The sequence below is a fragment of the Mobula birostris genome, chromosome 6 (genome assembly GCF_030028105.1).
Source record: "Mobula birostris isolate sMobBir1 chromosome 6, sMobBir1.hap1, whole genome shotgun sequence".
NCBI classification, from domain to species: domain Eukaryota; kingdom Metazoa; phylum Chordata; class Chondrichthyes; order Myliobatiformes; family Myliobatidae; genus Mobula; species Mobula birostris.
In genome coordinates this window covers 33,225,092-33,247,471 of record NC_092375.1, presented here as the reverse complement: position 1 = coordinate 33,247,471, position 22,380 = coordinate 33,225,092, and the positions used below count along the sequence as shown (strand labels likewise).

The following is a 22,380-nucleotide window of genomic DNA, read 5'->3' as shown; positions in this document are numbered from 1 at the left end:
TTGTTTGGTTTGGCGCAACTTTGTGGGCTGAAGGGCCTGTTCTTGTGCTCTGCTGTTCTGAGTTCTGATACTGATAATAACAGTCAACTCTCAATGCTTGTCAGAGGACTCTTGTTGTTTTACTGTTCTAAGGGAACTGTTTGTAAGTTTTTAAGGGAGCTGTTTGTAAGTTTAACTTTCTTGGCCATCGTGCGCATAATTAAGGTGAATTGCAACTGTTATTCCCAAGTTACCATCTCAAAACTTAAATATCAAATTTGTAGTATAATTGTTCAGGTTCGATATAAAATAGCACCTTTTTATAATTGCTAATCTCTACTCATTTCACTATTAGAATGTTTCTGTTCCTCTATAAGACTTATCCCTTCTAAGTTCGGAAATCCATTCTTGTTCCTCTCTGGTTGTTCACTGGCTCGGGTTTTACATACAGCGTAACTGTTAATTCAAAAATGGAAAATGACAAACAATGGGAAAATCGGGTAACTTGAGCAGGGAGGGAAATGGTGAGGATGATTCATGTTGGTGATGATCCCAAAATGGGAAGGTAAGCGGTGAGAAGGCAGACTGCTGGAGAAACTAAAGCGAGGAAGTGATGGGGTGCTGGTGTTGATGCTTGGTTGAACCAGATGAGGTGATGAGTGAGAGAGAGAAAAAAAAAAGAAAGAAAAGAAGCCTAGGTGGATATGTCATAGAATCATAGAGCACTACAGCACTGAAACAGCCCTTTGGCCCATCTAGTACATGCTGAACAGTTTTTCTGGCTAATTCCGTCAATCTACACCTGGACAATAGTTCTCTATACTCCTTCTCCTCCTGTGTGTATGTGAAAGGCGGGTAGGCCCATGTAGAGGAGGCTTTACCCTTCCTATTCCCTCAACTACCTCACTCCATTTCTCCTTCATCCCTTGTATCATAGTTCCACCAATTACCTCCAGCCCAGTCTCATCCCTCCCTCATGTCTTTATGTTGGTGATCTTCCATCAGCATACTCAATCCTGATGCAAGGTCTCGACCTGAAACGTAGAATGCCACTTTGCCTCCACAGACCCTTCCTGATCTACGAAGTTCGTTGAGCAAGTTTGGTTTTTTTTTGCTCCAGATTTCAACATCTGCAGTCTCTTGCGACTCCAGAATGCACATGGACTTTAAATGGCGAAGAGGGGGACAAATGAAGAGCTCTGTGGGAATGTCTGTGATAGGCTACAGCCAAAGTTGTCCAAATAACAGCTATTTTAAAAACCTCAGTGGAGGCAGGAAAAAATAATAAAACAAATTGAAACTGGAATCTACCAGCACAGCTTGGGGAAGGGAAACAATTTTTATTAAAAACTTAATTTTAATTTTTAAAAAATGTTCGTTCAATAATATGTCCTGATGGTAGTAAGGTACACAAGAAAATGTGCAGGAATGGGCAATCTGTTCCCTGAATTGGCCATGCCTTTCATGTTCTGGTGGCAAATACTGCTTGAGTCCTGATTCCTCTTTTGTGCCTGTTTCACCCAGGACTTTCAAATTGATCTACTTCCTCCATGGGCATCTCAAAATGGAAAAAGCTGCCAGAGGAAGTGGTGAGGCTTGTACAGTAGCAATGCTTAAAGGACAGTTGGACAGGCACATAAACACAAGAGTTTCTGCAGGTGCTAGAAATCTTGAGCAACACACACAAAATGTTGTTAAGGGAAGGGTCTAGGGCAAGAGTTCCCAAACTTGGGTCCACAAACCCCTTGCTTAGTGATACTGGTTCATGGCATAATAAAGGTTGGGAACACCTGGTCTAGAGCTGTATGCAGACAAATGGACAAGCTAAGATGGGCATCTTGGTCAGTGTGGATCTATTAACGCAAGTGCCTGCTTTCTGTACTGTGGTACTGAATGACCTTCTTAAAAAAAATGTTCTCCTCAATACTTAAGCTGCAACATCATGAGAATTGTCCTTTTAAATTCAGAATCTGTGGTACTTTTGTAGTTGGCAAAATAATATTTCTCAAAATCATACTACCTCTTCAGAATGACTGGAGGGAGTTTAATAATGTGTAGTGTTTGGGTGATTATTCATTGGCATTAAAGTAGTTCATAGAAAGTGTCGATATCGCACTGCAATGTGGGTAGCTATAGGAAACGACCTGCTGTGATTTGTAGCAAAATTGACTTGTATATAGTTCTTGGAAATAGAAGCCTTATGTAACCTGGTGCTGTGTGTAATGTTTGTGTAACTTGTCATGCTTGCTGTCAAAAGGCAATATTGAGGTTATTGACTAGCTTGGATCAAGAGATAGAATTAAAGGATATCTTAAAAGAAAGAATTGTTTTTCTTAAGTTAATTATTTTAAATTCAAAATCTTTTCATGTCTAAAAAGTTGTACATCACATATTCACTATATTTTGTGCTGTAAAAAATGATTTCCCTGCCAAACTTGACTGTTTTGTGCCACTCTAAACATTTGACTTGACAATATCTGATACTGATGAACATCTAACACGCTGAATGGCTGCATCAGTACAAATGTGCAATGAATATGTGGAAAACACAGACAGCTTACCAGTAGCACATAAATTCAGTCAGAAATTATGGTGATCTCTATCTATCTCATTACATATTCCAACATCCAAAATAACCAAAAACCAAAACACTTACAGCCCCGAGCATTTCAAATTCAGATCAATTTCAAGTTTAATTATCGTTCAACCATATATAAATACAGCCAAACTAAACAGTGTTCCTCTGGGGCGGATGAGGAGTACTCAACCAGTATTCTTACAAAAATTCTAAGCAGTCCAATGTTCTATATCAAGTTATCAAGTCGCAGCAGATGGGCTTAAGGTTGACACTGAGTGCGATGCACATATAAATGAGCCTTGTGCGAGACATTGCCAGACCAGAAAGGACTTTTCTTAAAATAAATAGTAAAGCCCTATGTCAGTTTTTTTTTTTGGTTAGGGTGCCCCTTGGGGATGAGGCTTTAGTTCCTGATTTGTCCAATTAATGAACGCTGCAGGATTGCTGACACCCAGCCATGCCTTCAGCATCCTTGATTTGTGACCTTCAGTTGAAATAGTTTCTTCTCATAACCAATGTATCTGTCTATGCATTATTTTAATTGTGTTTAAAAAGTAAAACAGTACTTAAAGGGGGGAAAATCTATCTCTTTCTGACCCAGAGCCAAAGACTTCAAAACATTTCTTTAGATCCTTTTGATCCTTTAGATCCCTAGTATTTGGGGGAGGAGGAGCAGGTGTGGGGAGAGTGTTTTTCTTTCTTCAACTACTAGACATATCAGATTTAGATTGACAGCCTTAAAATTCAAGTCAGTGTTGTTTCTTGGAATAAAATCTTTGTACTTTGCATGCTACACTGCTAATGTCTTTGTTTTTTAAAATAAAAAGTCTGTGGACACAGTTATTTGTTGTCCGGCTTTGCCATGTGTTAAAACAGCAGAAAAGAGGTTGTTTTTATAGATAATATCTGAACGTCGTGCTTGTACCACTTAGGTTACAACCCTTATTTGCTAGTGGGGCTTACGGTTGGAATTTCACTTGGCTTCTGCAGATTTCTGGAGTGATGAGCACTGTTGCTCCTCCAATGTAAGTCATTTAAGGTTGCTACAAATTTAAGTAATTATAAATGAATGAAAGTGCTTGTCCTCAGTACTAACCTCTGGATTTTTATTACCTTATCATTTCCTGTCAGAGTCACCTTTTGTACTGACATAGGAACAGAATTTAGGTCATTTAACCCATCAAGTCTTCTCTGACATTCCACTGTGGCTAATTTATTATCCCTGCCAACTCCATTCTCCTGCCTTCTCCCCATAACCTTGATGCCCTGACTAATCAGGAACCTACCAAACTCTGCTTTAAATATACCCAGTGACTTGGCCTCAACAGCTGTCTGGCAATGAATTCCACAGATTCACTACCCTCTCACTAAAGAAATTCCTCCTCATCTCTGTTCTAAATGGACGTCCTTCTATTCTGAGGTTGTGCCCTGAGGTCCTAGACTCCCCTACTATAGGACACATCCTCTCCACATCCACTCTATCAAGGTCTTTAACATTCAGTAGGTTTCAATGAGGTCACCTCACATTCTTCTAAACTCCAGTGAATACAGGCCCTGAGCCATCAAACTCTCTTCATACGTTAACTCTTTCATTTCTGTAATCATTGCTATGAACCTCTGAACCCTCCCCAATGTCAGCACATCCTTTCTTAGATGAAGGGCCCAAGAATGCTCCAATACTCCATTGAGTCTGGCCAATGCCTTATAAAAGCCTTAACATTACATCCTTAACATTACATCCTTGCTCTTATATTCTAGTTCACTAGAAATGAATGCTAACATTGCATTTGCCTTCCTTAATACTGACTCAACCTGTAAGTTAACCTTCAGGGAATCCTGTATGAAGACTCCCAAATTCCTTTGCACCACTGATTTCTGAATATTTTCCCTGTTCAGAAAATAGTCTATCCCTTTATCCTTCTGTCAAAGTGCATGGCCATATACTTCCTTCTACTCTATTTCATCTGCCATTTTGTCCATTCTCCCAATCTGTCTTAAGTCCTTCTGCAGACCTCATTTTTCCTCAGCACTATCTACCCTCCACCAATCTTTGTATTGTCTACAAACTTGGCCACAAAGCCATCAATTTCATCATCTAACTCATTGACCTATATCATCAAGATAAGCAGTCCCAACACCGACTTTTGCAGAATACTATTAGTCACCCAGAAAAGCGAACCAGAAAATTCCCTGTTTATTCCACTCTCTGCCTCCTGCCAATCAGCCAATCTATCCATGTTAGTATCTTTCTTGTAATACCACGAGTTCTTATTAGCTTCATGTGTCAAAGGCCTTCTTAGAATTCAGGTTAAAAAAAACATCCATTGACTCTCCTTTGTCAATCCTGCTTATTATTTCTTCAGAGATTTCCAACAGATTTGTCAGGCAAGATATCCCCTTAAAGAAACCATGCTTACTGTGGCCGATTTTAATCAAGTGTCTTCAAGTACTCCAAAACCTCATACTTAGTAATAGACTCCAACATCTTCCCAACCACTGAGGTCAGGCTAACTGGTCTATAATTTCCTTCATACTGCCTCCTTCCCTTCTTGAAGAATGGAATGGCATTTGCAATTTTCCAGTCTTCCAGAACCATTCCAGTATCGAGTGATTCATGGAAGATCATTTCTAATGCCTCCACAATTACTTCATTTGCCTCTTTCAGAACTTTGGGGTGTAGTCCTTCTGACTTATCTCCCTTCAGTCCTTTTAGCTTCCCAAGCACCTTTTCCTTAGTAACAGCAACTACACTCACTTTTGCTCCCTGACACTCTCGAATTTCTGACATACTGCTGCTGTCTTCCACAGTGAAGCAAAGGACTTGTTAAGTCCTGCGAAAGGGTCTCAGCCTGAAATGTCGACTGTTCTCTTTTTCCATAGATGCTGCTGGGCCTTCTGAGTTCCTCCAGTGTTTTGCGTGTGTTGCTTGGATTTCCAGCATCTGCAGATTTTCGCTCGTTTGTACTTGTTAAGTTCATCCGCCATTTCCTTGTTCCACATTACTACCTCTCTGGAGTCATGTTCCAGTCCAATATCCACTCTCATTTCTCTTCTACTCTTTATATATCTGAAAAAACTTTTGGTATTCACTTACATTTGTTATCTAGCTTACCTTCATATTTCATTTTTCTCTCCTTATGGCCTTTTTAGTTACCTTCTGTTGGCTTTTAAAAGCTTCCCAATCCTCTAACTTCCTAATAATTTTAGCAGTATTATATGCCCTTGGTTTTTCTTTTTTACTACCTTTGATTTCCTCATCAGCCACTTTTGCAACATCCTCCCTTTGGAATACGTCTTCATCTTTGGAATGTATCTATCCTGCGCCTTTCAGATTACCCCCAGGGAACTCCAGCCATTGTTGTTCTGTCTTCATTCTTGTATCAACTTTGGAAATTTCCTTTCTCAACCTTGGTGCTTCCCTTTTCTGCACTGGAAAACTGATACATCTGACTTTATCTTCTTGTTCTCAAACTGCAGGGTGAATTGTATCATATTATGATCACAGCTTCCTATGGGTTCCTTTACCTAAAGTTCCCTAATCAAATTTGGTTCATAACACATCACCTAATCCAGAAGGCTGCTCTAAAAAGCCATCTTGTAGGCATTCCACATATTCTCTCTTGGGATTCAGTGACAGCTTGATTTTCCCAATCTCCCTCTATTTTGAAATCCCCATATGACTTATTTTAACATTGTTCTTTTTACATGCCTTTTCTACCCCCCATTGTAATTTGTATCCCACAATCTGGCTGCTTTTCAGAGGTCTGCATATAATTCCCATCAGGGTTTTTTTAACCCTTGCAGTTTTTTTAGCTCTACCAACAGGATTCTACGTCTTCTAATCCTATGTTAACTCTTTCTAGGAATATGATTGCATTTTATTTTACCAACAGAGCCACCCCACTCCCTCTGCCAACTGTCTGTCCTTTTGATAGAATGTGTATCATAAGACCATAAGATGTAGGAGCAGAATTAGGCCATTTGGCCCATTGATTCTAGTCCACCATTTCATCATGGCTGATCCGTTTCCCCGTCAGACCCAATCTCCTGTATCCCTGTATGTTAAGCTCCCAGCCACCCCTGTACCTAGTGTTACTTGTTGTACATATAATCAATGTTTATAAGCTATCTTATGTATTTATATTTATTATGTTTTTATTATTGTGTTTTTCATCTTGGTGTGTTTTTTATATGATGCATTGGAAATGGAGTAACAATTATTTTGTTCTCCTTTACACTTGCGTACTGAAAATGACATTAAACAATCTTAAGTGAAATCTAACCATACAACTACTTAATGGAATAAATGCTAATTTTGTGGAACTGTATAAAAGGAGCAGACATATTGATCAATCAGTCCAGAGCAGTGGACAGGAAGCTGAGTGCCATGGTGGTGTAGTGGTTGGTGTGACACTACTGCATCTTGGGGTGTTGTAGTTTGAAGTTCAATTCCAGCATCCTCTTTAAGGCGTTTGTACACCCTCCCTGTGGAATGGTGGATTTTCTCCGGGTGCTCCGGTTTCTTCTCACAGTCCAAAGACTACTGGTTGGAGGGTTAATTGATCATTGTAAAATTCTCCTGTGATTAGGTAGTTTTAAATTAGGGTTTGCTGGGTGACATGGCTTGAAGGACTGGAAGGGCCTACTCTGAACTCTACCTCTAAATAAATAAAATATAAAATGCAGTAACACTTCCATAAACTGGCATATTTTGAGACTTTTATTCAGGATTTGCAGATTTTCCACACGATTGGTTATCATTTCTATCAATACACCAAAGCACTTCAAAATCTTTTTAAAAAAATGTTAGGCAATGCTTTAAAATATTTTGCACGTAACTACATAAGCTTAAATGGAGCCCAAGAACTAAGGCTCCAGAAAGTGGAGGCTGTGCATGGCAATCGCCACCTAGTGAACCGGATGCTGAAATATCGGGATTTCTGAATATTCCGGAAAAGGATTATAGAAACTGTCCCATGATGTGGTTGAAACCATCCTTTCTTTAAATATTACCTTAAACCAAAGGAAGAGTGTAATTGTTTTCAAATATGACCTGTGAATGAAGGAAGGCAAGACTTTATATTTAGTTGGAGAAGGTATCTTCAAATGTTTTGTCTAAAGATAATTTAGCTCTAAGGTCTATTAAAAGTCAATCATTTCTTAATTAGGAATAGATCCTAGCCTATAAGTATTAAAGGCATAGAAGTGATTTGATTGGAAAGAGATGTCTGGAAAAGAAGGAACTGGGCAGAATCTGGTAGGGTGAAAAACAATAATGAGTATTAATTAAGCCACTTTATTTTAAAGCTTTGATTTTCATCAAATTTGCCACTGTAACCTGGCCTACTTAAACCTGTAGTGTCAGAAGAAAAAATCTGGGAAAATATGAATTTTTAAATTTCTACTGAGTTACTTGGTTTACCTTGATTATCTTTTGTTAATCCAGTGGTTATGCAGATCATCTGTTGAGATCAAATCTTCATCTAATAGAAAAGACCCTTTGCTGTTTTATTCTTTAAAAGCCAGTTTTAAAAGTTGGAAAGCTTTATGAACACCAAGCTAAGTTCTTGAAATATATTTTCAACATTGCTCACTACTGAACTCGAACTTGGGAAAAAAATCTTTTTATGTTCCTTTCATAGTGAACGTTCTCTGCATTGTACAGAGGAGTTCTCACAAGTATTGCCTAATTTTAAAATCAAAAGGAGATTTAAGTATTATGAGACCATAAGATATAGAAGCAGAATGAGGCCATTTGGCCCATCAAGTGTGCTCTACCGTTTCATCATAGCTGATCCACTTTCCTTCTCTGCCCTAATCTTCTTCCCCCGTTTCCCTTTATGCCATGACTAATCAAGAACCTATCAGCCTTTGCCTAAAATATACCCAAATGACTTGGCCTCCACAGCTTCCTGTGGCAACAAATTCCGCAGATTCACCACTCTCCGCTAAAGAAATTCCTCCTCGTCTCTGTTCTAAAAGAGACCCTTATATTCTGAGGCTCCGTCCTCTGATCTTAGACTCCACCACTATGGGAAACATCCTCTCTACATCCACTCTATTGAGGTCTTTCAACATTCAATAGGTTTCAGTGAAGTCACCCCCTCATTCTTCTAAATTCCATTGAGTACAGACCCAGAGCCATCAAACGCTCCTCATATAACAAGCTTCCTGATCCCATAAAGCTCCTTTGAACCCTCTCACCCTTGCTTAGATAAGGGGCCCAACACTGCTCACAGTATTCCCAAGTGAGGGCACACCACTGCTTTATAAAGCCTCAATATTACATCATTGTGTTTATATTCTTGTCCTCTCTAAATGAATGCTAACATTGCACTTGCCTTCCTCGCCACTGACAACCTCCAAATTAACCTTTAGGGAATCCTGAACCGGGACTCCAAAGTCCCTTTGCACCTCCAGATTTTTGAATTTTCTTTCCATTTGGAAAATAGTATGCTTTTATTTCTTCTACCAAAGAGCATGACCATACATGTCCTGACACTGTATTCCATCTGCGATGACTTTGCCCATTTTCTTAATCTGTCTAAATCCTTCTGTAGCCTCTTAACTTCCTCAGAACTACCTGCCCCTTCACCTATCTTCATATCATCTGCAAACAGGGCCACAAAGCCATCACTTCCATCATCCAAATCATTGATGTATAACGTAAAAAAATAGCAGTCCCACACAGACCCCAGTGGAACACCACTATTCACCAACAGCTAGTCAGGCTCCCTTTTTCCCCACTCTTTGCCTCCTGTCCATCAGCCATTGCTTTATCCATGCTAGAATCTTTCCTGTAATACCATGGGCTCTCGACTTGTTAAGCAGCCTCATGCGTGGCACCTTGTCAAAGACCTTCTGAAAATCCAAGTACACACCATCCACCGATTCACCTTTGTCTATCCTGTTTTTTATTTCTTCAAAGAATTCCAACAGATTTGTCAGGCAAGATCTTTCCTTAAGGAAACCATGCTGACTATGGCCTATTTTGTCCAAGTACCCTGAAACCTCATTCTTAGTTGACAATTGACTCCAGCATCTTCCCAACTACTGAGGTCAGACTAACTGGCCTGTAATTTCCTTACTTCTGCCTCCTTACCTTCTCGAAGAGTGGAGTGACATTTGCAATTTCACATTTCTTCAGAGCCATGCCAATTGATCATTTGATTCCCGAGAGATCATTGCTAATGACCCCACAAACTCATCAGTCATCTCTTTCAGAACCCTGGGATGTATGCTATCTTATCTACCTTCAGACCTTTCAGTTTGCCAAGAACCTGCTCCCTGGTAAGGGCATTTTCACACACCTGCCCTCTGACACTCTCCAACTTCTGGGATACTGCTAACATCTTCCACAATGAAGGCTGATGCAAATATCATTCTCCTATTCAAAGCACTTGCATATCCTTTACTTAATCAAAATTATGGGGGTTTCCAGAATGTAGACCAAGTGACAGCGAAAGAAATATAATGTACTTCCAAATCGTGAATTGGAAGGGAAAACTGTAGGTAGCAGTGTTCCTGTTTATTCTAATCAATGCTTTCTATTCATAGGAAAGGAAGTGTCTGATCCTTTGTACTGTATTCACGTGTACTTCTGGGTCCAGAAATTACAATGTATGGTGATCTTCCAGCAAGTACTGCTAACCCTGAGAACAAAAGTTCTCAGGTTGATTCATTTTGTGCTGTTTCCCCTTGCAGGAATTTGAAAGGAAAATGCTGAGATTTGGAGTTGCCAGTTGTCAATTATGTCATTTTAACATAGCCTACTTGCGTCATTTAATCACCTGACATGAACTTTCTATGAAATTGATATTTACAAGTTATCTTGTATTTACTTTGTAACTGAGGCATGTAAAGGTCTTAAGCTACAGGAACAGCTTGGGCCATATTGTCTGCTCCACCATGCAATCGTGGCTAGTTTTCCTTTCAGTCCCCATTCTCCCTCCATCTCCCCATAACCCTTTTACCAACCAAGAACCTATCAAACTGCACTTTAAATACACTTAATGACTTACCCTCCACAGCCCTCCCTCTATGGAAATTAACTACACAGATTTAGCACCTGCTGGCTGAAGAAATGCCTCATCTCATTTTAAAAGGATGTCCCTATATTATGAAGCTGTGGCCCCAGAAGCTTGACTCTCCTAGTACTAAAAATATCTTTCCCACTACCACTTTTTGCAGTGTTGATAATTGATATGATTGATAATTGAAATAATTTTATAACCCACAGTGCATTTGGTCTTGTATGAGGTTGTATTGTTGGTGTCTTCATAATGTTATATTATGTTCTTGCTTGACCTAATTAAAGGTGTAAAAAGAAAATCAGATTTTGCTGCTTCATTCTCATTTCCTTCCAACTTTTGCTTTTCAGTAAATCTAAAAACAGGAACCCTTTCTTGTGTCCTTCAGACATCAGCTTCAAAAGTTGGCCTGTTAATAGGAAGGCCATGCCAGAAACCCTGCCATTTGGCACATTGAGCACAGGTATGCATGTTTGTTCAGATATGTAGGTGACTGGTAAAATAACATCATTTACAGTGTCTATAAAAAGTATTCACCCCCCCCCCCTTGGAAGTTTTCTTTTTTTATTGTTTTACAACATTGAATCACAGTGGATTTAATTTGGCTTTTTTGACACTGATCAACAGAAAAAAAATCTTTTGTGTCAAAGTGAAAACAGATCCTCTATAAATTGATTTAAATTAATTACAAATATAAAACACTAAATAATTGTTTGCGTTAAGTATTCACCTCCTTCAAGGCAGTATTTAGTAGATGGACTTTTAGCGTATGCCAAACATAGCATTTAGTCTGATGGCCAACAAGCTCAATTTTGGTTTAATCAGACCATAGGACCTTCTTCCAACTGATTTCAGAGTCTCTCACATGCCTTTTCTGGCAAAATCTAGCCAAGACTTCATGTGAGTTTTTTTCCACAGTGGCTTCTTCTTTGCTACTCTCCCATAAGGCTTGACTGTGAAGCACTTGGGCAACATCTGTTGTATGCGCAGTCTCTCCCATCTCAGCCACTGAAGCTTGTAACTCCTTCAGAGTTGTCATAGGTTTCTTGTGGCCTCCCTCTCAAGTCCCCTTCTTGCACAGTCACTCAGATTTTGAGGACAGCCTGCTCCAGGCAGATTTCCAGCTGTGCCATATTCTTTCCATTTCTGGATGATTGCCTTAACTGTACTCCAAGAGATATTCAGTGACTTGGTAATTTTCTTATTTCCATTCGGACTTGTGTTTTTCCATAACCATTTCTAAGAATTTCTTGGAGTGTTCTTTTGTCTTCATGGTGTAGTTTTTGCTAGGATACTGACTCACCAGCAGTTGGACCTTCCAGATATAAGTGTATTTTTACTACAGTCAATTCAAACAACGTGACAGCACACAGGTCTCCAAAAACAGATTTCCATTTAACTAATTATGTGACTTCTAAAACCACTTGGCTGCACTAGTGATGACTTGGTGTGAAATACTAAGAGGGTGCAAACTTATGCAATCAACTATTTGGTGTTTTATATTTGTAATTAATTTGGATCACTCTGTAGAGACCTGTCTTCATTTCGACACGGAAGAGTCTTTTTCTGTTGATAAAAACTCAAAAACCCACTGTGATTCAATGTTGTAAAACAATAAAACATGAAAACTTCAGGAGGGGGGGCGGTGAACACTTTGAAAGGCACTGTATATTGGGGAAAAAAGAAAGCAAGATTGGTGCAGGCTACAGGTTGTCTTCTTGAACTAAAAAACATGGAATATTTGCTGGAAAATAACAGCTGGATAATAGAAATTGTTTGTGATTTGGTTTAAATAACATACTCTTTCTTGCACCTATATTAATGACAAACTTGATTTCACTGGCCTCATCACGTCATGCCTGAAGTACATGAAACAAGTCTTGACCCAACATAATCATGGTATATTTTTACTAAAGTTGCAGAGGGATTGGAACAAATGGTAGTGAAGTTATACGATACAAAAATATCATACTATATAGGTCACAGCAGAGAATTACCATCTGGTGTGTTAAATTTTTATTTGATACTCAATATTCCTTAATGTGAATTGAACAACACATTGCAGTACAGGCTGTTCAGCTCATGATGTTGTGCATTCACTTTAACCTCCTCCAAGATCAATCTAACCCTTTTCTCCCACATAGTCCCCCCATTTTTCTATCATCCCTGTGCCTATATAAGAGGCTCTTAAAATGTCCCTGATGTATATGCCTGTACCACTACCTCTGTATTTAAAAAGAAGAGTTTAGAATTAGGGGCAGAGGTTTGGGGTGAGAGGGTAAAGAGTTAAAAAGGCCCTGAATATTTAAAAGGCCTGTCATTGCTACAGATGCTTATGGAGGACAAATCATTGGGTCAAGGAGTCACCTTTCATGAACAGAGGAATAACATTTGCCACCTTCCAATCATCTGACACTCCTGCGGGCAGTAAAGATGCAAAGGTCATTGCCAAAGGTGCAGCTATCTCTCCCCTCACTTCCTGAAGTAATCTGGGGTATATCCCATCTGGCCCCAGGGATTTATCCATCCTAATACTTCTCAAAAGTTTCAGCACATTCTCTTTCTTGAAGACAGATCTAGAAACCTATCAGCATAGCATTTTGCTGTATTAAACTGATGTGTTTCTATCTCCTTTTATGTTTGTTACACTTTGATGTTGAACCGAATTTCATTTCATTGCTGGCATTGCTTGATGGTGCTTCATCCAGTTTTTCAACATATAGATTTTCTATTTATTTTCCAGAAAGGTATTTCCAAGAAGCTCTTGGAAGCTTGCAGCATTGTGATCTTCCGGATCAACTGAAGAAGTGGGTGAACTTTCCAATTTAATTTTGGACCCTGTATTTAACAGAAATTGCAGCTTCAATGCATATATAATGTGGACCCATGACCCCTTTTTGACGTGGAGAGTGGTAGAGGTCAAAGCCTTTCATGGAGTGGGACGAGGACAGAGGTAGACAAAGTAACAGAGTAGGAAGGAGCACCAACAAGGTCATTAAAAAAGAGAGAAACAAAAGAGACTCTGGAAATCCAAAGCAACTGACATAAATGTGGAGAAACTCAGCAGGCCAGGCAGCATCTATGAGAGAGAAAAAACAGTCAACCTTTCAGGCTGAGAACATTCTTCAGGACCTGACAGGAAAGGGGAAAATGCCAGAATAAAAGTGGGAGGAGGGGAAGGAGGATAGCTAGAAGGGGAAGTTGATTGGGTGGGAAAGGTAAAGGGCTGGAGAGGAAAGAATCTAATAGGAGAGGAGAGTGGACCATAGGAGAAAGGGAAGAAGGAGGGGCCAGGTGGAGGTAATAGGCAGGTAAGACGAGGTAAGAGGTCACGGTGGAGAATAGAAGAAGAGTGAGAGGGAGAATTTTTTTATATTGGAATGAGATATTAATATTCATGCCATCAGTTTGGAGGCTTCCCTGACGTAACATAAGATGGTGTTGTTCCTCCACCATAAGCATGCCTCATCATGCCACAAGAGGAGACCATGGACTGACATGTGGGAATGGGAATTAAAATGTTGCTTCACCAGGAAGTCCCACTTTTGGTAGATGGAGCGAAGCTGCTCAATGAAGTGTATCCAGTGTAGATGAGGCCGTATCAGAAGCATTGGATACAATAGTTAATCCCAGCAGAGTTGCAGGTGAAGTGTTGCCCAACCTAGAAGGACTGATTGGGGCCCCATATAGATGTGAGGGAAGAAGTGAATGGGCAGGTATGGCACTTTGGCTGCTTGCGGGGATGTGCCTGGAGGCAGATTAATAGGGAGGGAGGAATGGACAAGGGAATCACAGAGGGACAATCCCAGTGGAAAGTGGGGAGGGGGTGGGAGCTTAAAAATGTTCGATTGTGTGTTGGTTGGAGAGGCCCATGGGTGGTAGGTAAGGACACGAGGAACATGAGGAATCTTTGATATCCTGGAAAGGAAAGCCTCATCCTGGGAATTGATGCAGCAGAGACAAAGGAACTGAGAAAAGCAAATAGCATTTTTGCCAGAGACAGGGTGGAAAGAGCTATAGTCAAAATAACAGTGGGAATCGGTAGGTTTATAAAGAATGTTGGTACACAGCTTGTGTCCAGAGATGGTGACAGAGAGATTGAGAGTGGGGAAGGAGTCAACATTTCAGGCTGAGAGTCTTCATCAGGACTGGAATGGAAGGGGGAAGGTGTTAGAATAAAAAAGCGAGAGGAGCTCAAGGAGGAGTAGCTAGAAGGTAGTAGATGAAGCCAGGTGGGTGGGAAAGGTAAAGGGACGGAGAAGAAGGAATCTAATAGGAGAGGAGAGTGGACCATGGGAGAAAGGGAAGAAGGCACCAGGGGGAAGTGATAGGTAGGTGAGGAAAAAGGTAAGAGACTAGAGTAGGGAAAAGAAGAAGGAAGGGGAAGAGAAAAAATACTGGAAGGAGAAATTGATGTTCATGCCATCGGATTGAAGGCTACCTTGATGGAATATGAAGTGTTTGCTCCTCCATCTTGTGAGTGGCCTCATCGTAGCAGAAAGGGAGGCCATGGACCATCAGAATGAGAATGGGGATAGGAATTAAAATGGTTGGCCACTGGGAAATCCTGCTTTTGGTGGATGGAGCAGAGGTGCTCTACAAAGCATAGAAATTATGAGCTAAAACCAGTCTACACACCATCGTTGATCTATGAGATTGGCCTAACATTTTACTGTATTAAATCCATAGTTTTTGATTTGTACATTTTTGGTCACCTTGTTATAGGATAAACTGGAATTTGCGCAGAAAAATATTTACAAGGATGTTGCCAGTGCTAGAACACCCAAGTTGCAGGGAGGGAGTGCCCAGCAGGGTCTTTATTCCTTGGAATGTAGCAGAATGATGGGTGGCCTTGTAGAAGTGTTTAAAATTATAGGAGACATAGATAAGGTGAATGGTAAATCTTTTCCCCAAGTCGGGGTCATAGATTTAGAGTGAGATGGGAAAGATTTAAAAGGGACCTGAGGATTTAAAAGGCCCATAGTTAACATAGATAGTTGTAGAGGCCCAGTCATTTGGTATATTTAAAGCAGAGATTGATAGGTTCATGATTAGTAAGGGCTTCCAAGGTTATGGAGCAAAGGCAAGAGAATGGGCTTGAGCAGGATAATACATCATCCATGATTGAATGGCAGAGCAGACAAGAAGGGCCAAATGGTATAATTCTGTTCCTATGTCTTATGGTCTTATAAAGGGTGCTGAACATACTGAATGTGCTGCCAGTAGAAATGATTGAAACATGCACCGCAGTATCATTTCAGAACACATGGATAGATATCTGCTGGGGTAGGGTTTGCAGAGATATGGGCTGAATGCAGGAAATAGGGAAGAGATGGCTGGGCAATGAGATCAACTTGTGCATCTTTGCCATGTTGCTGGTTAACTCTGATTCCTTCAGTGCCTTAAAATCATTGATCTCTGTTGTGAATCAAATCTCCACAGTCGTGTTGGATGGAAAAACTCCAAATAATCCCATGATAGAAATGTCAAATACTAGAAGACATGCTCTTAAAGTGGGAGGGGGAAAGCTTAAAGGACACGGTATGTGTGGGTAAGTTGTTTTTACACAGGGATAGGTGCCTGGAATGGATTGCTGATGGGGTGTGCTGGGGTGTGAGTGATGAAAGCAGACACAATAATGGTAAGAAGCTGTTAGCCAAGCACCTGAATATGCAGGGAATGAAGGAATGTGGAACAGGTACAGGCAAGAGAAATTTATTTAAATTTGGTGTTGTGTTTGGCACAGTCGTTGTGGGCTGAAAGCCATTTTCCTGTCTTGTACTGTCCTACCCTATGTTTATTCACTGCACTGTAATGCCCTGGTTAAGATTTTTACTGCTATGCTATAGGTATTTAATTTTAGCTGTTCTGCTTTTAGCATGTTTGGGTTTGATCTAAAGATGAGGGGCTACGTTGTTCAACTTGGGAAAGTTGCATCAGCCAGTCAGGATGGTGGAATTGGGAGAAGGTTCTAGAAAATGCTGGGTAAAGAGTTTCTTGGTGATGGTGTGGGTTGAGGCCCTTTTGGCAGGAGCTGGGAGAAGACAGGAGGGAAGATGGCTGAGTATGCCGTCCTGTTACACAAGGTGCTTTGTGCAGATGAATGGCTTTAAGGAGGAAGGACCAATACTCCCGTGGGGGAGCCCATTTGTTCAAGATGGATTCTGAGTGACATTCGGAAGGTGGTGCGTGCTTTCATGCAGACCGTGGGTCCAGTGTGTGAGTTACAGACAACTTCAAGATGAGCTCCAACTTGTGCACATTTGAACTGGGTTAACTGTAATTGGCCCTTTTTATTTATTTTTCTTTTCTTTTTCCTACTAACTGTTCAAAAAAGGTGGTTTTCTCCATTGGCTTGTTAGCGAGGGGCTAACCAACCGTGTTTCTAGAGACGCCCGATAAAAAAAGGGTTTCGACACTCTATTGAATAATTTCTCCATCTTAATCATGAGTGACTGAGGCATTACTTTATGAATGAAGAACCTAAATACACCAGCCAAGACTGTTGTGAGTTCTGTATCTACCAGGTCTTTTAAAGAGTTTTATACATTTCTAGGGATTTCCTCAAGTTATAGAGCACTAACAAGCACTCCAGCCGATCTAGTCCATGCTGAATTGTTATTATGACTAGATCCATTAACCTGCAGCTGGACTATAACCCTCCATACCCCTCCCATCTATGTGTTATCCAATCTTCTCTTAAATGTTGCAATCAAGCTGTATTCCTCACTTCAGCTGGCAGCCCTTCTACACTCGCACCACCCTCTGAGTAAAGAAGTTTCCCCTAAGGTTTGCCTTGAATACTTCATGCCTTACCCTTAACCTATGACCTCTAGTTTTAGTCTCAATGTCAAGGGAAGAGGCCTACTTGGCTTTTGCCTTACCTGTACCCTTCATAATTTTCTATCCCTTTATTAAATCCCATCTCATTCTCCTGTGCATCAGGGAATAAACTCCTCACCTGTTCCACCTTTCCCTATAAGTACTGGCAGCAACCATATCATTTTTCTCTGTACTCTTGGCATATACTATTCGGTACACGTAGACTGTAATACATCTATTTATTTATTTCTTCAATATTATGTATTGCATTGAACTGCTGCTGATGTTAATAAATTTTACATCACATGCCAGTGATAATAAACCTGATTCTGATTCGAACATCTTTCCTGTAGGTAAGTGACCAAAACTTTCTTTTAAACTGTGGAGGGTTCAGGAAATTCCCTTTCTCATAAAGCAACTTGCCATCCAGGTCTCAATCTTGTGAATCTTTCTTGCACTCTACCTACCACTCCCTCTTTAGTCCCTGAATGTAACATTCCAGATCAGGTCTTCATAAGATATGTCTCTATTTGTATTTGAACCCTGTAACAATAAAAGCCAATGTGCCATTTGCCTTTCTGATATCCTGTTGTAATGGCACATTAATTTTCAGTGATTTGTGTACAAGGACACACAGGTTCCACTCAACAGCACCTTTCTATTGAAAACCTACAGCACAATACAGGCCCTTTGGCCCACAAAGCTGTGCTAAACATGTCCTTCCCTTAGAAATTACCTAAAGTTACCCATAACCCTATATTTTTCTAAGCTCCATGTACCTATCCAGGAGTCTCTTAAAAGACCCTATTGTATCCACCTCCACCACCATCGCCAGCACCCCATTCCACGCACTCACCACTCTCTGTATTTAAAAAAAAAAACTTACCCCTGACATCTCCTCTGGACCTACTTCCAAGCACCTTAAAACTGTGCCCTCTCGTGTGCCATTTCAGCCATGGGAAAATGCCTCTGACTATCCACACGATCAATGCCTCTCATTATCTTATACACCTCTATCAGGTCACCTCTTATCCTCTGTCGCTCCAAGGAGAAAAGGCCGAGTTCACTCAACCTATTCTCATAAGGCATGCTCCCCAATCCAGGCAACATCCTTGTAAATCTCCTGTGCATCCTTTCTATGGTTTCCACATCCTTCCTGTAGTGAGGCAACTAGAACTGAGCACAGTACTCTAAGTGGGGAATCTTGTCATCATTTTAAAAAGAAAAGTTGACTTTATATTTTTCTATAAGAAAAGATGAACCATGTCATGTTGAATGCTTTCCATATTTTACTTTTCACCTGCCATATCCATTTACCACAGCCAGTTGTTCTTACTGGGAACTTCTCAACTGCCAGCTTCTTGCTTCCCCACTTGTCTTCACCTATTACCTTCTAGCTTGTCCTTGCCCCCCCCGCCATTCTTATTCTGGCTTCTGTCCCCTTCCTTTCTAGTCCTGATGAAGAATCTTAGTCCGAAACATCAACTGTTTATTCATTTCCATAGGTGCTGCCTGACCTACTGAGTTCCATCAACATTTTGTGTGTGTTGCTCTGGATTTCCAGCATCTGCAAGGATATCCATTAATCCTCTTTTTATCCCCTTGAAGCTGCTTGCAGCTTCTTCGCAACCAACACTGCCATCTTCTGTTGTATTACTAACAAGCTTGGTTATGTTACATTTGATCCCCTCATCCAGTGAAGCTCCAGCCTGGATTCCTGATCAACTTCTCTAATTGCAATCTCTTATCCCAAAAATGATTTGCTTATTCCTATCCCTTTTATGTTTATCAACAAATCCTCAGTTTGTACTGTTCCTTCCAAACCCTTGCACTCTTAATATTTGTTTAATGAGCAACATACAAGTGCTGGAGAAACTTGGCAGTTCAGGTCTGCGGAATCTCTTGTGTTTTTTAATGAAATCCGAATACACTGCCTTGACTGGTTCATTGTTGTCTCTTCTGCTGGCTACAGTCTCAGAGATCTGAGAAAAATGAATAAAATGCCCTTTTGAAGAGATGAATTTTGGCTGTTAGTTATATTTAGTTACAATCAGTCCTAATGAAGGGTCGCAGCCAGAAACATCAACTGTTTATTCATTTCCACTGATGTTGCCGGACCTGCCAAGTTCCTCAAGCATTTTGAGTGTGTTGTCTTGGATTTCCAGTGTCTGTGGATTTTCTCCTGTTGAGCTACAATTAGGTTGTGGCTGTCACTCAAATTTGTGTGAAAAAAGCATTTGACTACTTTTTGAAGAAGAACTTCTAGTGATATCCTTGTATAAAAGGAAGAACCAGTGGTCTTAATTTAAAAGATTTTTTTCAAAATTCTTATTGCTTAATAGTTTAATAAAACCTGTTCCTGTTTGACAACATACAGGAATGGAATGTGTGGTGGAGTTTGGAATTCTTTAGGTTGTGGGAGTTGGAAGACCCATATTAATTTTCAGAGTGCATAGGGGTGTGGGGGCTCTTCATGGCATGATGAATTATCAGGGGAAGAGGCTTGGGATGTCCAAACAGAGCAGTGTAAAATGAGCAGAAGTATCTAGATTGGTTAAAGTAGTGGGAAAAGGCTTGGTGACGACCAACTAGGTTGTTGTGGACAAAGATGATTAGATGCTTTTTAAAAATTATCTTACATTGCCGAACTTAGTCAAACCAACACGATTTAACATTAGCCAGAGATATTGCTCTAAACTTTTTGTAGCTCCTAGTTTTGCCAACAAGTTTGTATTTGTTTATGATTCAAGCTCTCTCCGGACAATAAATCAGAAATGTATTTTTGATGCTTGTTTCCTCCCTTTAATAGCTCCTCTTTTCTAAGTTGTATTGTTATTGGCAATGGAGGAGTACTTCGAAATCGGAACTTGGGGGAAAAAATCAACTCCTACGATGTTGTCATCAGGTACTTTATGGCTCAAGATTGTTAGCTGAAGCAAATTACTTGATTTTATTCTCATGCTTTTTGAAAATATTTCTCATTATAAAACACTGTAAATCATGAAGCTAGATGTAGTAATGCTCCATAAGTAGCATTTTTTTCCAAGGTATTTATTCCAATTTTGTTAATGCAAACATTCCTTTTCTCATTGGGAGTGGTGTTCACTTTAAAGATTTCAATTGTTGCCCTTTTATTATAAATGCATGTACTTACTCTGTAATTGTGAGAATCATAATCTGCTATTTTATGCTGTGATTGCATTGTGTTTTTGTTAACTTTTTAAAAACAGAGTCCTTGAGGTTTCCATATGAATCCTCTGTCATGAAATATGCAACATTTTTCTTCTGTTTCTAGGATGTCTGCAGAGAGCAAGAATTTAAGGCTGTATATGGTATACATTCTCTAATATTAAATGGTGCTATTGAACTATTTAATGAACAGAACACCTTAATGGGCATTTGCAAAGTGACTGCTTCTTGCGGTTGTATCTAAGAATATCTGAGTGCTCTAAGAGAGAGGTAACACCTTAAAAGGGAGACCAAAGGCATGGGTATAAAGAGAATTTTGGGAAGCTTAATGACCAACAATGGATAGTTAAATGGCTTGAAGTGTGTGTTGAGCAATTCTGATGGATGAATTTTTAAATGAAAACATAGAGATTTCTGGATTTGTTGATGTTTTTGGAATCTGGAGAATTGATCATTGATGCTTGTCATGTAACTGTACAAAATAGTGATGTGAAAATTAGCGCTTTAATAGACAAGAGAGTATGATATTTATATTTTGTAACAAATGAGATTAGAACTAATCTTTAGGAAAAAAGGCACATTTCTGAAGATATGTTCTTCTTGTTCACCCTGACCATTTTTATTTAAAAAGTTATACATCAGCTGTGTGATTGAGATTCTTATCAATGAAAACTTGATTTTCTTTGTAGGTCATGAAAACGTGAATTGGTAGGAGCAAGAGGATTTCAGAATGGGAGGCGGGGGAGGGTTGAGAATTTTGAAAAATTACTACAGTCATTAACTTGGTTCATTGCTCCCTTCCCTCTAAGATTAAACAATGGCCCGGTGATTGGATATGAAAATGATGTTGGGAATAAAACAACATTTAGGTTCTGTTACCCGGAATCCTTCTTTAATGACCCTAGCCAGCATGATGTCAACACAACAATGGTCTTCATTCCGTTTAAGTCTATAGATTTGAGATGGTTGAAAGAAGTGCTCTTAAAGAAGAAAGTGGTGAGTTTATTGAAATTGTCCTTTTAACATAACAATATTCATCTTGGATGCAAATGATAGCCATCGCTGATCTCTTATTTATTCACTTGAACTTGGTACAGGAACCTAGATGCCACAATGTGTAGAAAACAGAATTCCTGTGTAGTATGATGCCTCAAAAAAAATCTGGCCGCATTGTCATGTGAACTGATTTCTTTTTCCTCCTCGTCAATGAGTCTACCTCCACAGTTCTCCAGAATAGAGAACTCAAAAAATTCATTGTTCTCAGAGACATGAAATTCCTTCTCATTTTTGTCTAAAAAGTAATGCGTCACTCATTAAAAGAATGTTGCATTGTTCTAGACACACATAGTAGGGAAAAAATCTTTTCTTTGTCTACCCTGTCAGTCCACTTCAAAATCTTGCAGTGTTTCATTTAGGTCACTTTTTGTTTTTATATTACACCACTGGCCGGCCAGCTTGTAATGTAAATACTGCATATCTGAGATTCCAGCATCTTACTAGTTACTATTTGCTACTTATTTATGCCAACTTCTGCATTTATTCTTGATTAACCACCATAACCCTATGTTCTCTTATCTTTTGCAGTGACATTGGTGTCTTGTCAAGTGCCTTTTGGAAATCCCAATACAGTGTACTTGCTGTTTCCTTTTTAATCCACTTCATTTGTTATATCCTCAAAGAACTACTAAGTTTATCAAATATGATTTCTGTAATATAAAACCATTGACTCTTTTGATTGTCTAAATGTTTGGGTATTACATCCTTAATGATGGATGCAAGTAT

The 22,380-nt window shown here is 39.7% G+C and overlaps 1 protein-coding gene across 8 annotated transcripts in view; it reads left to right on the top strand.

Annotated features, from left to right (window-relative positions):
- The window catches only part of LOC140198918 (type 2 lactosamine alpha-2,3-sialyltransferase-like), a 102,626-nt gene that overhangs the window by 63,704 nt on the left and 16,542 nt on the right, over positions 1–22,380 (top strand). For 4 of the 8 annotated variants that reach the window (XM_072260166.1, XM_072260167.1, XM_072260162.1 and 1 more), the window contains 5 exons: positions 3,490–3,582; positions 10,938–11,050; positions 13,331–13,394; positions 20,219–20,314; positions 21,408–21,594. In XM_072260166.1, the coding sequence (XP_072116267.1) occupies positions 3,490–3,582; positions 10,938–11,050; positions 13,331–13,394; positions 20,219–20,314; positions 21,408–21,594 (553 nt within the window). The remainder of the gene's footprint in view (positions 1–3,489; positions 3,583–10,937; positions 11,051–13,330; positions 13,395–20,218; positions 20,315–21,407; positions 21,595–22,380) is intronic. The other 4 variants (XM_072260170.1, XM_072260168.1, XM_072260169.1 and 1 more) reach the window with 2 other exon arrangements.